The sequence below is a fragment of the Lepidochelys kempii genome, chromosome 1, assembly GCF_965140265.1.
Source record: "Lepidochelys kempii isolate rLepKem1 chromosome 1, rLepKem1.hap2, whole genome shotgun sequence".
NCBI classification, from domain to species: Eukaryota; Metazoa; Chordata; order Testudines; family Cheloniidae; genus Lepidochelys; species Lepidochelys kempii.
Window position 1 is genome coordinate 212,339,742 of NC_133256.1, and position 16,175 is coordinate 212,355,916.

Genomic DNA, 16,175 nt, shown 5'->3' on the forward strand with positions numbered 1-16,175 from the left:
TTTATATCCAACTGCCACTCCGTTTTCAGGTGAGACCACAACACTGAACATTTACATAACTTCAGAGTGCTTCATATGCACTCACTGACCACCCTTCCCAACCCGTTCGGGAGGCAGATCGCCGTTCCCCCATGCACCTGATGAGAAACTACCGGTGCCGGACGTGAAGGGCCCGTGTCAAAATTTACTGGACCCAGGGTTTGGCCGCTACGATCCCTCCTTTGGGTGCAGAGTTGTGAGAGTCGCTGGGAAGCCCCTTCCCCCGCAAAGCGCTTGCAGCCGGGACGCGGGACCCAGCCCTGCTCCGTGCTTCCCTATTTCACGCTTCCCTTTTCCACTCGTATCCGCCCCCTGGCCTCCGCCCTGAGGGCGCCATGCAGCGGGAGACAGGGAAGCGGAAACCAGGCTAAATGAGGCGGAGCAGGGGAGACGCAGTAATAGGAGGGGGGTCGCCTCCCGCTTCCCCTGGGTGCCTCCCAGGTAAATATGCCTGCGGGATCCAACCGCCGGGGGCCGCAGCAGCCGCTCGGGGCTCTGGCCGCTTCTCCGGCCGCAGCGGGGCGGCGCTGGGGGGGGGGGACCCCGCTGCAGACAGAGCCCTGTCAAATGGTGCGGGGAGGGACCCGGCTGGGGGCAGCTCCGGCGAGTCCCGCACCCGCTGGATCAAGCCGGGGCGAGCGGACTTGTGCGAGTGGAGAGGCGGCTGCTTTGGGGAAGGGCTGAGGCGGATCCCGCACAACCCGCCGTAGCGGCTGGTGGCGAGCCCAGCCCACGCCCTGGAGCCCTGCAGGGGCCAGTGAACGGGCTGCCCCGGCCCCAGCCCGGCCTGGCCAGGGACAACAGTCCTGAGCCGGGTGGGAGCAGCAGCCAGGGCTGCCCCGAGAGGATCGTAGCGGGCCAGGGAGCGCTCAACTGCTGAGGCAAGGGGATCCCAGTGCAAAGGCTGGGGCCCTGGGTCTGGACTCATGTACATCAGGACACCGGACCCAGAGGGAGCCAGGCCCGCCCTTGAGCCTGCCCGGACCTGCCCTGTTTCTGGGAAATCCCGTGACTGCCGTGCAAGGGAAGTAGTGGGCCGCAGGGGGCAGCAGATAAAACCGGCCTTGCCTGCACTACAGAATTAAGGTGACGTTAAGTTAAGGGGACATACAGTCACCGCAGTATCTGAAGTGGTGCGTCACATCCACACTGTGCTCCTTCTGTCTGTGGTGCGTGTCCTCACCAAGAGGCCTCCACTCACTGAAGTGGGGCATTGTGAGGCACTCTCAGCTGGAGCCCCCCCACCCTGGGACTGACAGCCTGAGCTGGCTGGGGCTCGCACAGCTGGAGTGTGCGGCTAGCAACACAGCAGCCAGCCTGCGAGTGCCCAGCTGAAGCCACGGTTCTGGGAGCTGACAGGTTCTCCACCCCACAGCAGCAGCCCTGGGAGCTCCAGGCAGGGAGCCAACCAGCAGTGAAATTGACATTGTTGTCAGTTTCACAACTGCTATTATTTCACATTTCCTCTCTGGCTCAGGCTGTCAGCCCCTGGGGACAGGGGGCTCCAGCTGTGAGCCCAGCACAGACTATGTAAGTAACAGTGTCTGCACAGACACTGCATTGCTATAACTACATAGAATCATAGAATATCAGGGTTGGAAGGGACCTCAGGAGGTCATCTAGTCCAACCCCCTGCTCAAAGCAGGACCAATCCCCAACTAAATCATCCCAGCCAGGGCTTTGTCAAGCCTGACCTTAAAAACCTCTGAGGAAGGAGATTCCACCATCTCCCTAGGTAACCCATTCCAGTGCTTCACCAGCCTCCCAGTGAAAAAGCTTTTCCTAATATCCATCCGTCAACCTAAGCACTATGTCTCTCATGGAGGTGGAGTTATTAAAGTGACGTAGTGGACAAATTACATTGGTGGGAGCTACATTTTAGTGTAGATGCTTACAGGGTTAGGTCGTTGACTTAACTCTGTAGTGTAGACCAGACCACTGCGTCCCGCTGCACACGTTGGGCCATGTTGCCAATTACATCGGCGTGCCAGAGTCTGTGTAACTATTGTCCAAAGATATTGCGTGTGCTGGGTTGGGTCTGGTGGGATGCTCCACGTCTCCCCACCGTATGAGGCTTCCCATCAGACAGTCCAATGGGCTATTTCAGGGGCAGCGTGAGGGATGGATGGGAAGTGCTGCCGGGCTCAGAATGCAGGAATGGAACTTCCACACTGTTGTGACAGCAGGAGCCAGTTACACATGAAATGGCCCCTTTCCCACTGTGCTCTGATCTAATGAGTGGTGCCTTACCTAAGGTAATCGGGAGAGCCCAGTGGAGAGAGCCCCATGCAGTTCCTCACCTGACCCCTGCTGGAGTTGCTCTGCCTCCCTCCCGCAATGGGCAATAATATACACCTCACAGTCTGTATCTGGTTCCCACAGAATCTCAGCTCAGCTCTGTTTAGCTCAGCTTTGGAAAGATGCTGTGGGACAGATGCCCAGCTGCTTTAAGTTTGGGTAGCTCCAGTGACTAGAATGGAGCTACACTGATTTACACTAGTGGATCTGGCCCTGTATCTTTTCCAGTTCTAAGCTTAAGGCATTAAGTACACTTGCATTGTTTACTCCTGGGGGAATTCTGTGCCAAAAAATTAAAAATTCTACGCACAATATTTTAAAATTCTGTAAATCTTATTTGTCAAAATAATACTATTTAATCATGCCACTTTCAACTATTTTGGTAATTTATTTAAAAAATACCTATCAGCAAGGATGTTTGTAACAATATAGACACACACAAAATTTCGCCCAGGAGTAGAGAGTTAAAGAAACCCCTGTGACAACCAAGTTCCTGTTTCTCTGCCTCCTCCCCCTGAGAGCCCAGCTAGGTGGCCAGACACTCACACCCCCACCCAGATCCCAGCCATGCCCCCCCCCCAGTCCACAAACTCATACCTCCTACCCCCCCCCAGAGCCCAGCTGTGGCCCCTCCCAGCCAAGACACTCACACCCTCTACACCCCAGAGGCTAGCTGCAAGGCCCCCTGTCCCCAGCACAGACACAAACTCCCCCTACCCCTCAGAACCCAGGTGTGATCCCCCCAGCCCAGACATTCACATCCCCTAACCCCCAGAGCCCAGCTGTGGCCCCCTCAGCCCAGACACTCACACACTACCTTCCCCCCGAGCCCAGGGATACAGAGGGAGAAACAGCCTGATGCTGAGTCCTGGGCTTGCATGGAGTTTCCTGCACGCCCACGCTGCCTGCCTTTGGGGCGTGCTGGGAACCTTCCAGTTCCCTCCCCCAGCCTTGTCTTCTATTTGTGAGATGAGCTCTGCCAGATCCTGTGGCCCCTAGTGGTAGGCAACATCTCTGCCGCCCATTTCTGTGGGGAAAAAATGGAAATTCTGTGTGCACAACATTAATTTCTGCAAAATTCTGCATTGTGCAGGGGCACAGTACATTCCCCCAGGAGTCCTTGTTGTGTAAATGCCAAATAATTTTGCCTCTTTGTGCTCTGGGCACAGAGGAATAGCAGGAAACTTTCCAGCCAGATTTCAGAGTAACAGCCGTGTTAGTCTGTATTCGCAAAAAGAAAAGGAGTACTTGTGGCACCTTAGAGACTAACCAATTTATTTGAGCATAAGCTTTCATGAGCTACAGCTCACTTCATCGGATGCATGCTGTGGAAAGTGTAGAAGATCTTTTTATACACACAAAGCATGAAAAAATACCTCCCCTCACCCCACTCTCCTGCTGGTAATAGCTTATCTAAAGTGATCACTCTCCTAACAATGTGTATGATGATCAAGTTGGGCCATTTCCAGCATAAATCCAGGTTTTCTCTCCCCCCTACCCCACCCCCCCAAACACACACACAAACCCACTCTCCTGTTGGTAATAGCTTATCTAAAGTGACCACTCTCCTTACAACACGGCTGTTACTCTGAAACCTGTCATTATGCAAGGCACTGCATTTAGCCGTATGGAGTGGAAATCTATCAACTGCATGAAAACACTTGGACAGATACAGACAGACATCATTTTCCTTTCCAAATGCAAACAGATGGACATCATGCCAAAAGGACTGAAGGTAAAAAATCCATTACAATCTACATACCACACAGACTATGCTGACAGCTTGTGCCACACACTCTCAAAGAAACTGCGGAACCACCTGATCAACATCCTCTACAGCAAACGGGGAAAGATAAAGAAAGAGCTCTCAAAAATGGATACTCTCATAAAAAAACAACTTTCCACACAAACTTCCTCGTGGCTGGACTTTACCAAAACTAGACAAGCCATTTACAACACACACTTTGCTTCTCTACAAAAGAAAAAGGACACTAAACTTTCTAAACTACTAAATGCCACAAGAGGCCACAGCAATGGTTCCCTCAACCCACCCAGCAATATTGTTAACCTATCCAATTATACTCTTAGCCCAGCAGAAGCAGCTGTCCTATCTCGGGGCTTCTCCTTCTGCCTCTCCACCCCCACGAACATGATACAGTTCTGTGGTGACCTATAATCCTATTTTTGACGTCTCCGACTCAAGGAATATTTCCAACATACCTCTGAACAACATACTAATCCACAGAGACCTCCCTACCAACACTACAAAAAGAAGGATTCTAGGTGGACTCCTTCTGAAGGTCGAGACAGCAGACTGGACTTCTACATAGAGTGCTTCCGCCGACGTGCACGGGCTGAAATTGTGGAAAAGCAGCATCACTTGCCCATAATCTCAGCCATGCGGAACACAATGCCATCCACAGCCTCAGAAAAAACTCTGACGTCATAATCAAAAAGGCTGACAAAGGAGGTGCTGTTGTCATCATGAATAGGTCGGAATATGAACACGAGGCTGCTCGGCAGCTCTCCAACACCACTTTCTACAAGCCATTACCCTCTGATCCCACTGAGAGTTACCAAAAGAAACTATAGCATTTGCTCAAGAAACTCCCTGAAAAAGCACAAGATCAAATCTGCACAAACACACCCCTGGAACCCCGACCTGGGATATTCTATCTACTACCCACAATCCATAAACCTGGAAATCCTGGGCACCCTATCATCTCAGGCATTGGCACCCTGACAGCAGGATTGTCTGGCTCCCTCCTCAGGCCCTACGCTACCAGCACTCCCAGCTACCTTCGAGACACCACTGACTTCCTGAGGAAACTTCAATCCATCGGTGATCTTCCTGATAACACCATCCTGGTCACTATGGATGTAGAAGCCCTCTACACCAACATTCCACACAAAGATGGACTACAGGCCGTCAAGAACACTATCCCCGATAATGTCATGGCTAACCAGGTGGCTGAACTTTGTGACTTTGTCCTTACCCATAAATATTTTACATTTGGGGACAATGTATACCTTCAAATCAGTGGCACTGCTATGGGTACCCACATGGCCCCACAGTATGCCAACATTTTTATGGCTGACTTAGAACAACGCTTCCTCAGCTCTCGTCCCCTAACGCCCCTACTCTACTTGTGCTATATTGATGACATCTTCATCATCTGGACCCATGGAAAGGAAGCCCTTGAGGAATTCCAGCAGGATTTCAACAATTTCCATCCCACCATCAACCTCAGCCTGGACCAGCCCACACAAGAGATCCACTTCCTGGACACTACAGTGCTAATAAGCGATGGTCACATAAACACCACCCTATACCGGAAACCTACTGACCGCTATTACTACCTACATGCCTCCAGCTTTCACCCTGACCACACCACACGATCCATTGTCTACAGCCAAGCTCTGTGATACAACCGCATTTGCTCCAACCCCTCAGACAGAGACAAACACCTCCAAGATCTCTATCAAGCATTCTTACAACTACAATACCCACCTGCGGAAGTGAAGAAACAGATTGATAGAGCCAGAAGAGTTCCCAGAAGTCAACTACTACAGGACAGGCCTAACAAAAAAAATAACAGAACGTCACTAGCCATCACCTTCAGCCCCCAACTAAAACCCCTCCAACACATTATTAAGGATCTACAACCTATCCTGAAGGATGACCCAACACTCTCACAAATCTTGGGAGACAGGCCAGTCCTTGCGTAGAGACAGCCCCCCAACCTGAAGCAAATACTCACCAGCAACCACATACCACACAATAGAACCACTAACCCAGGAACCTATCCTTGCAACAAAGCCCGTTGCCAACTGTGCCCACATATCTATTCAGGGGACACCATCACAGGGCCTAATAACATCGGCCACACTATCAGAGGCTCGTTCACCTGCACATCCACCAATGTGATATATGCCATCATTTGCCAGCAATGCCCCTCTGCCATGTACATTGGTCAAACTGGACAGTCTCTACGTAAAAGAATAAATGGACACAAATCAGGTGTCAAGCATTATAACATTCATAAACCAGTCGGAGAACACTTCAATCTCTCTGGTCATGCGCTTACAGACATGAAAGTTGTGATATTACAACAAAAAAACTTCAAATCCAGACTCCAGCGAGAGACTGCTGAATTGGAATTCATTTGCAAATTGGATACAATTAACTTAGGCTTGAATAGAGACTGGGAGTGGCTAAGTCATTATGCAAGGTAACCTATTTCCCCTTGTTTTTTCCTACCCCCCCCCCCAGACGTTCTTGTTAAACCCTGGATTTGTGCTGGAAATGGCCCACCTTGATGATCATACACATTGTAAGGAGAGTGGTCACTTTAGATAAGCTGTTACCAGCAGGAGAGTGGGGTGGGGGGAGGTATTTTTTCATGCTTTGTGTGTATAAAAAGATCTTCTACACTTTCCACAGTATGCATCCGATGAAGTGAGCTGTAGCTCACGAAAGCTTATGCTCAAATAAATTGGTTCGTCTCTAAGGTGCCACAAGTACTCCTTTTCTTTTTCCAGCCAGAGCAGCAAAGTGTAAAATAGCACAGAAACTGCATGAAGCAGCAGAGAAAAGAGCAAGAAATACCCGCATCAAACACTCATTCTCAGCCTTGTTTGTTTGGCACTCTCCCTACGGGAGCAGTTTCCTGCAAGTACTTGGTCCCCTGTCCACTAGCTCCTTGGGATTTGGAACAGCAAACTACAACAGACAGATAGTTGGGTCCCTCCTGGTAGTAAGTAGAGCTCACTCTCTTGAAGTTGGCGGCAGGGAGTGGGGGAAAGAGAGGGAGTCTTTGTAGGAGACTGGAGGTTGCAGCAGCAGAAGTTCTGGGCTCAGAGGGCAGTAGACAATGACAATCCTTAGTTCCCTTACACACACCATGAACCCTTCACTGCCTTACCCATTAGCTCTGTTCCTTAGTCTTTCTATTCCTCTATCTTTATTCCCAGCTCAGTCCCCTCTCCCCATGTCCCATCTCTCTCTACTTCACTATTATTATGAGTGCTGAGTACTGGCATTGCACACAGTTGTTTGTAGTGGATGTTTAGTCTTTTCTTTTCCTAGCTTCAGTAGCCTTTTGTTGTTTTTTTCATTGTGGTTGTTGAATGCAGAAATTTCTACATCTGGGCTTTCCTAGGTTAACTGTCAGCTTTCCCAGATGTCCAGCTCTGCTCCTATAAAGATTACAACCAGTCATTACATCCTAAACCCATTCTAGTACATAGATTTCTTTTAGAGTTCTTAAACTTATAATTTTGTCATGGTTTTCAGGGCTCTGCTCAAATATCTGGTTCTGGAGGTGCACTACAGGGATTCTTGCTGTTGTTTCGGTTTTGATCTTGTGTATTCACCTTGGTAAGTATTTAAGTAATTTTAAAATAAAGTATTATTTACCTCTACAGTCAAGAGAACTCCAGATTTTCATATAGAAACCAAAACCAAATTTAGTTTGTTCATAACTCCCATTATTTGAGAGTTAAATAGGTGTCCCTTGAGAGAGACATTTCATTTTAAGACTCAGTTTCAAGACTGGAGAGGTGAAACCCATAGCAGTAGAAATGGTAAGGGCCATATGTAGTCCTGGTTTACACGTGACTTGTGAATGTGTGACCTTGTCTATTTCCAGATTCAAAAAAACACTCCTTCAGTTCACAGGCAGAAGATTTCCCTGGCCCTGATTCTTTAATTTCTGGCCCTGACTCTTTAAAAAAATGAAAGCTAAATTAATGCAGAAACTGATGAGACTGCCAAAAAAATGCTGCTCTGGCATAACAGCCAAGGCTGGCTCAGTCGAACACTGACATTATCAGAAGTTGGGGAGATTTTTTTTTAATTTGGGAATTTGGTCTGTTGTTTTCACAAGCTGCCTTCTGGTTATAATTAGACTGTAATCTCTTTAGGCCTCTTAGATCTCTCTTATGAGGTTGTTCAGCATCTAGCACTCTCTAGGAAACATAAAAATTATACAGGTTCATTAAATTTAAATCTCAGCCCAGTGTTATATTTGATTTCCTGTAATATTTTCAATTGTTTTGAGCTCTTGTCTGCAGAGGGCACAAACTGAGGGCTGGGCTAGGTAGCTCCAGGAAGTCTGCTCTGGGAGATCTGACTGGCAGAAATGTGATGGTTTGTTGTTGTTTTTTAGCGGTAAACTGCTCATCAAGGAAAAGTTCTTCTGGCTCTCCTCCTCCAGAACCATGCCCTGCCGACTGGCTGTACCACCAAAGGAAATGTTACTGCTTCTCTGAGAAAGTAAAGGACTGGAACTCCAGTCAGAGCTTTTGTGCCTCACACAACAGCTCCCTAATTGTAATTGAAAGCCAGCAGGAACTGGTAAGGGAATGAAATATGATAGTTTCACCTCCTCCCATCTCCTGGGATCTGTGTGATTCCCCACTCTCTCATTCTGCTCTCTCATCTGAATGGCTGTAAATCCAGTCAAGGAGTGTGACAAGGTACAGTGCACAGAAAAACATGAAGATAAGAACGGCCATACTGGGTCAGACCAAAGGTCCATCTAGCCCAGTATCCTTTCTTCCAACAATGGCCAATGCCAGGTGCCCCAGAGGGAATGAACAGAACAGGCAATCACCAAGTGATCCATCCCCTGTCACCCATTCCCAGCTTCTCTTCTGGAGTTGCCGTCTTCAACCCCGGTAGTTAATGTTTTAGAAGTTGCCCATGGAATGCCCCATTTAACCTTTGGACTGATCACATTGACAAACGCTGGTGTCTGAAGCGACTGTCTGTGAAAACAATGTCCCGTCTTTCTTATCTGTAACCAGACATAAATTCTCTCAGAGTTACCAGGACCCACTGAGGCCAACGAGCCTGGATACTTGTGTTAGCCCCAGTTTGGGAGTGAGGTAACAGTTCTCTTCCACTGAGATTTGCCATTTCTCTTGAATTTTAAATTTCAGTGCTAGGATGTTAGAAATGGTCCCACTCCAGCCCAGCTCTGAAATATAGGAAGAGATTCTCTCCTTTCCCTGATCTGTCCCTTAAATGGAGCTGCAGCAGTGAACAGGGCCCCAAAAAGCCCCATAGCCAGCCAGAAGAGAACTGCCTCAGCTGAAGGGAGCGCTGCACAGCCCCCATCCCTAACCTCAGCATAGTGGTCATACTGGGGGCAGAAGGGGAGTCTGCAGAGCAAGCTGCACTGTGGGTTCGGGGCAGCTCCATGTTGCAAAGCTGCACACAGCCAACTCAGGAAGGTCTTTTCTGAATTAGAGGAGGCTTTTGGGCTGCGCTTAGTTGTGTTAGGGGCCACACTGGCCCTAGCCATCACAGAAGTTTGCTTCCCTTTGTCTCCACTCTGCCCAGACTGCACCTGTTTGTGTGGTGGCTCCTAGACGGGCAGTACACACTCCCACCCTACACCTTCACTACAGGAAACTTTGCACTGTACTGAAGCTCCTTATCTTCATTTTCAAGACCCTCTATAATCTGGCTGCTGACTGTAACTCTGCTCTCATTTTCTCCTACTTCCCACCTTGCTCTGTATGCTCCTTCCAGTCTTGTTGCCTCACTGCTCCCTTCATCTTTTTCCATGCTTGTTTTGGCACCATCTGTTTTCTTGCTTCCAACACTTGGAACAATTCCTCTCTCCTCATTCACATCCCTCTGTAAAACCTACTTCTTCCAGGAATCCTTCTTCTGGTCTCTACACCAATGATTTCTCCAATCTGCTTTGCCTAAACTGTTGTCCACTGTTCTGTTGATGTCACACTGTAGGCTGTTCAGGGCAGGGACATAACTTATTCTCTATTTTGTACAGTCCTGTGCTCATGAGTCTATGTAAATACTTAATAATTGTCTGTGTTCATCCAGGTTCTTATAGTAGACTCGATACATTGCTACAGTGTCAGAGCACCTCCATGGCTAAATATAAATGCTTAATATTAGTCCATGGCAGTCTTTTGAGCAGAGACTTCCAATCTGGCTGAATTTTGGGGTGCTTTTCTTTATGTGGATATCACAAGATCCACACTTATGATTTTGATGTCAGCTCTCAAGAGGTGAAAGGCTGGTACATTAACCCATAGTCCTCTGGGAGAAGGGAAAGATCATCCTTTCGTTTTCTAGTCTGGAACAAAGATTGCTCCTTGTGGTTTTTTTCCTACAGAAATTTATAATGAAAATAACAAAGCAAGATCCGTGGATTGGACTTCGCAAGACAGGAGAAGAATTCCATTGGGTAAATGGGACTCCATTAGATACAAATCTGTAAGTTGATATTGACTTGTATTGCCCTGGATACATGATAACAGAAGGGTTAATGAAGGGTTCCCAGAATAAGCAGAATGTATGGAGTGATTTGAAGGTAGAGTTAAAATGCTGGCGATACAAGTAGCATTGTCTCTGATGCATCTGAGATTACGAGACCGCAGAGAGGATGATAGACTGGGGTAGGCAGCTAGATTTTTGAATCTGTCATGTAGCATTGGCAAAATCATAGGAGGTGTTAAGGTGGAGAGAAAAGCTGAGAACACAAAGGAAAGAATCCTAAGGAGCAAAGAGAGAGAGAGGAGGAAGAGGACTTAGTAAAATTGGTGCTGAAGGAGTGGTCAGGAAAGCAGGAGTGAATCAAAGAAAGCCCAAAGCTACAGAGTCTGAGAGGAGAGAGAGATCAGTGGTATAAAGGCAGCAGGCACACCAGAAAGGCTGACAGAGGAGTGCCCCTTTGAATTAGCAAATCAAAGGTTGTGACCTTGGTCAGGCATTTTCACTGGAATGGATAGGGCTGAGGATAGACTGGAGAGCACCAAGAAGAGGAGGCCAAGGCAGCAGGAGCAGACAGCATATCTTAAGGTACATCTACATGGCACACCACTGGTGACAGTGTGTAGGGTATGTATTGCTTCATGCTGCAGTGGAAAAGCAGACTGTGTTCACACTGTGGTGGTGTGCAGTCACACACAGCCGTGAAAAGCTCTGGTCGGGGGGGTGGCAGTGGAGAAAGGCTCCTGCAAGTCCCTACTGCCAAAGGCTTTCCCACTGCTCCCCCTCTATTTGAGCCTTTCACTATGCCAGGGTCTTTCACTGTGGTAGGGAATCCCCTTTACTGGAGCCTTTCCTCAGTGCCTTCCCCCACCATTGAATTTCTCTACTGCTGGAGACTCTGCCTGTGGCAGGGAAAGTCGCTGGTAGTGGGACACTGCTAAAGACAGCAGTGTAGACAGGGAAGGCACTGCTTGGGCATGTAGAGATCCCTATAGCGTACGAGTGCAGGTGTATTTACTTGCCTAAGCAATGCTTCACCATTTGGGACAAGGGGTAAAAAGTGAGATGGCAAAATTTGCAGATGATACGAGACTACTCAAGATAGTTAAGTCCAAAGCAGACTGTAGATAGTTACAAAGGGATCTCACAAAACTGGGTGAGTAGGCAACAAAATGGTAGATGAAATTCAATGTTGCTAAATGCAAAGTAATGCACATGACAAAATAGAGTCCCAACTATACATGTAAAATGATGGGGTCTAAATGAGCTGTTACCACTCAAGAAAGAGATCTTGGAGTCATTGTGGATAGTTCTCTGAAAACATCCATGCAGTGTGCAGCAGCAGTCAAAAAAGCAAACAAAATGTTGGGAATCATTAAGAAAGGGACAGATAATAAGACAGAAAAATATCATGTTGGGCGGCACTTACCTCAGGCGGCTCCTGGTTAGTGGCAGAGCAGGGCTAAGGCAGGCTCCCTGCATGCCCTGGCTCCGCACGGCTCCGGAAGCAGCCGGCATGTCCCTGTGGCCCCTAGCGCCGCTGTGATCAGGAAGGCTCCGCGTGCTGCCTCCACCCATGCAGCTCCCATTCACTAGGAACCCCCTAACCCCCTGCCCCAGCCCTGAGCCACTCCCATGCTCCAAACCCCTTGGCCCCAGCCTGCAGCCCCCTCCTGAACCCCAAACCCCGCATCCCCAGCCCCACCCCAGAGCCCGCTCCCTGAGCCGGAGCCCTCATTCTCTCCCACATCCCAACCCCCCGCCCCATCCCAGTGAAGGTGAGTGAGGGTGGGGGAGAGTGAGTGTCGTAGGGATGGGGGAGGGAGTGAGTGGGAGCTGGGGCCTCAGAGAAAGGGCGGGACCTTGGGGGAGGGGCTGGGCAAGGGTGTTCGGTTTTGTGCAATTAGAAAGTTTGCAACCCTAACCAACCACCTGATGTTTAATTCTAGAGACTGTTAGTGTGACTGTGTGACCTGATTTCCATTTCTGGGTCACTGCAGGTGAGGAGAAGGGCGAGCTGTTAGGTAGCCAGGATCTTTGTTCCCTTTGAGCTGCGCGGCCACGCAGGTGCTCAGGGCTGCAGCGGAGAGAGATGCCTCTCCCCCAACCCTGGACGTGCTGTGATGGGGAGAAGCGCGCCAGCCCCAAGCCAGCCTCAGACGTGCCGCAGCCCCAACCGAGCACCGGATCTTCCATGTCCGGGGGGCAGGTGCCTCTCTCCCAGCCCCTGACCAGTCATGGCCGGGGGAGAGCCATCTGGCCCCAAACCAACCCAGCCCCGGCCCGGACCTGCTGCGGCCGGGGGATGGGTGCCCCTCTCCCGGCCCCAACCCTGCCCCGGATCAGACCTCCCTTGGTGGGGAGAGGTGCCTCTCCCCTTCCAGCCCAGGTGCTGCTTTGGGGGAGAGAGCTGGGGGGAGTCCTCTCTCCCTGCCATAGGCCCGGGGGAGGCTGCACCCCAAACCCCGCATCCCCAGCCCCACCACAGAGCCGGCATCCCGAGCCAGAGCCCTCACCCGCAATCTTCTGCCCCAGCCCTGATCCCCCGCTTCCACACACCATACTCCCAAGCCCCACCCCCACCACATGAAATTTGTTATGTGCACCAATATGGATGATGTCACACATCACCTCCATATTCATGCACATAACAAAATTCATTCCACACATGTGTGAGAAAAATGAGAGGGAACACGGGCTAGGACTCAAGCCATGAAGGGCTTTAATCATAGACTCAACAGCTAAAATATTACCCAGAAGCAGATAGTGAGCTAGTGAAGTTCACAAAGGATTGGTGTACTATGGTGTCCTGATTTCCATTTCTGTAGCTGTCCCAGCTTTCATGAAGCTTTCATGGGTAGCCCCACATACAGCTCAATGCATGTATCTTGTCTGGAGGTCACAGGTGCCTGGAGAATTGTGACAAGGGCCACATCTGAGAAAAATGGAGCAGAGCCTAGCCAGCTGCAGATGGAAACAGCACTTTGGAGTTCTTGAAGTGTGTCAGATTCCCAGTAGCAGATGGGGATCTATAATAACCCACAGGCTGTAATCCTCTTTGACAAATAGTGACAAATTCCCTCAGTAATGGTATGGAACCATCCCCCCATACCCTGAAGCTCCTTTCCTAATGCATCCTTCTAGTATTGTTTCCATTTTACCTGACTCTTAGCCATTTTGCTCACTCTAGTCCCAAACTCAGCCAGACATTGGAAAAACCAAAGGAACGTGCACCATGTGGGCCACATGAGGAAAGACTTTGTGTGTCATCTGCATATTGATGACATCATAGCCCAAACCACCCATACACCTGTGCTGAACAGGAAAAGGAATTCCCCTTAAATGACCCATCCAGGCAGATGAGCAAGCACCCAGAAACACCTTTTTGGGGCTGTCAGACAGGAATGGAGGAATACCCATATATAAATAGTCCAATGTGCTGACTGCAAACCCAGGCTATTCATGTCATAGATCAAAAATGAAAGAAGACTTTGTAAAGGTTAAGGAGAACGTGTGGGAGACCTGAACTGGAGAGTTTTTGTGTTCTGAGGATCTGCTTCTGCTGTCACTTGCAGGACCAGCTCTCGGCACTAGCAAACCAAGCACGTGCTTGGGGTGGCACAATTGCAGGGGCGGCATTCTGGGTGTTTTTTTTTTCTTGCTTGGGGTGGCAAAAAACCTAGAGCCGGCCCTGGTCACTTGCACTGGTGTAACTTCACTTGAAGTCTCTGGAATTGCATCAGTGTAAAACTGGCATGAGTGAGGAGGAGATTCAGCCCCACAGCTTTTTAAGAAGTGTAACACTAGCCGTGAATTTCCAGATATTTAGTTTGTTACAAAATTCTTGTAAAATGACATTTGCTGAAATTACTAGTAACTCCATGTTAACTAAGCTTTCTGTCTGGGAATTAAATACATAATCTCTTTTATATTAAGAAAATTCCCATCTTCCCCTTTGCAATAAATTTCATGTAGTGAATTAGGGTGAAACACTGGGGGTCTCTCAAGAGGTTATTTTACCAACAGAGGATTCCCTCGTTCAGTGGAATTATTTGATGGCAAATTTCAAGGTAACAGTTTCTTTCATTCTCTCTTGCAGGTTGACAGTAAAGGGTTCTGGAGAATGTGCCTATATTGAATCAGATGTGGTCTCCAGTTCTGGATGCTCATTACCCAGAGGTTGGGTCTGTAAAATAGGCTCTTAGCTCTGTGTACTCATGCTTCACTCAGCGAATTAATGTAAAACCCAGGGTTCAGCTGTCACAGTTGAGGGCAACTGCACCTGTATGTCCCCTCAGTGATCCAGCAAGGGCACCTAGTCTCAGGCTTGCTGCATCGCTCTCCCTTCTGACTGGTGTATTTCCAAGGCTGCACAGTTCCCTGCCTTTATTGTGTTGTTCCCAGCACAGACAGGTTGCCCAAGGACACCTGCTTGCTTTCTCCTCTGAGACAGTTAACAGGTGTAATGGCTACAGTTGTAAGATACCACACAGCACTTCCTATGACAGCCCACTTTATTCTTATGGTAAAAATCATTACGGAGAAAACATTAAAAACAATAAAAGACACTACACACGTGCTACTAAGCTTCCCAGAATTCACGCTAACATGGATTCTGGCAGGAGCAGTTCTTCCCTCCCCCCAACCCAGAGATTCCTTGTGGTTACAAGTTCATCACAGCTTCAGCTCAGAACAAGCTCAATAGGGCCAGTCCTTCCAACCCTACCAGAAGGATTGGGGCCTTCTGTGGACCAGAGGTCCTGTCTGTTTGCTGGATCAGGAAGAAGGCCCTGAGCTGGTTGAAAATCAAATTTTTTATCCAAAAATCTTTTTTTGTCTGTTGGTCCCTGGAGAGTCCGGTTTGAACTAGTAGAGGTGCACTTCTCCGGGTGGTGTTGTCTCTCTGGAGATATTACAACCTGAGCGAATGTACCTAATTACCCCCTGCTGTTCTCTTATTTATCCGTCCCTTGGAAACACATACATTTCCACAGTAATACGGACAAAGTTACATTTTAATACAGAAAAAGAAAAGGAGGACTTGTGGCACCTTAGAGACTAACCAATTTATTTGAGCATAAGCTTTCGTGAGCTACAGCTCACTTCATCGGATGCATACCGTGGAAACTGCAGCAGACATTATATACACACAGAGATCATGAAACAATACCTCCTCCCACCCCACTGTCCTGCTGGTAATAGCTTATCTAAAGTGATCATCAAGTTGGGCCATTTCCAGCACAAATCCAGGTTTTCTCACCCTCCACCCCCCCCCCCCCCCCACACACACACACAAACTCACTCTCCTGCTGGTAATAGCCCATCCAAAGTGACAACTCTCTTCACAATGTGCATGATAATCAAGATGGGCCATTTCCTGCACAAATCCAGCTATTACCAGCAGGACAGTGGGGTGGAAGGAGGTATTGTTTCATGATCTCTGTGTGTATATAATGTCTGCTGCAGTTTCCACAGTATGCATCGGATGAAGTGAGCTGTAGCTCACGAAAGCTCATGCTCAAATAAATTGGTTAGTCTCTAAGGTGCCACAAGTACTCCTTTTCTTTTTGCGAATACAGACTAACACGGC

The 16,175-nt window shown here is 48.7% G+C and overlaps 1 protein-coding gene across 3 annotated transcripts in view; it reads left to right on the plus strand.

Moving 5' to 3' along the window:
• Positions 1-324: 324 nt before the first annotated feature.
• LOC140898661 (C-type lectin domain family 2 member L-like) overlaps positions 325-16,175 on the plus strand; it is a 30,444-nt gene continuing 14,593 nt past the window's right edge. The window contains exons 1-5 of one of the 3 annotated variants that reach the window (XM_073312837.1): positions 325-480; positions 7,634-7,717; positions 8,508-8,695; positions 10,488-10,588; positions 14,685-14,769. In XM_073312837.1, coding sequence (XP_073168938.1) covers positions 411-480; positions 7,634-7,717; positions 8,508-8,695; positions 10,488-10,588; positions 14,685-14,769 — 528 coding nt within the window. In that variant the 5' untranslated portion in view covers positions 325-410. Of the gene's footprint in view, positions 481-7,633; positions 7,718-8,507; positions 8,696-10,487; positions 10,589-14,684; positions 15,659-16,175 lie in introns of those variants that run through there. The other 2 variants (XM_073312819.1, XM_073312827.1) reach the window with 2 other exon arrangements.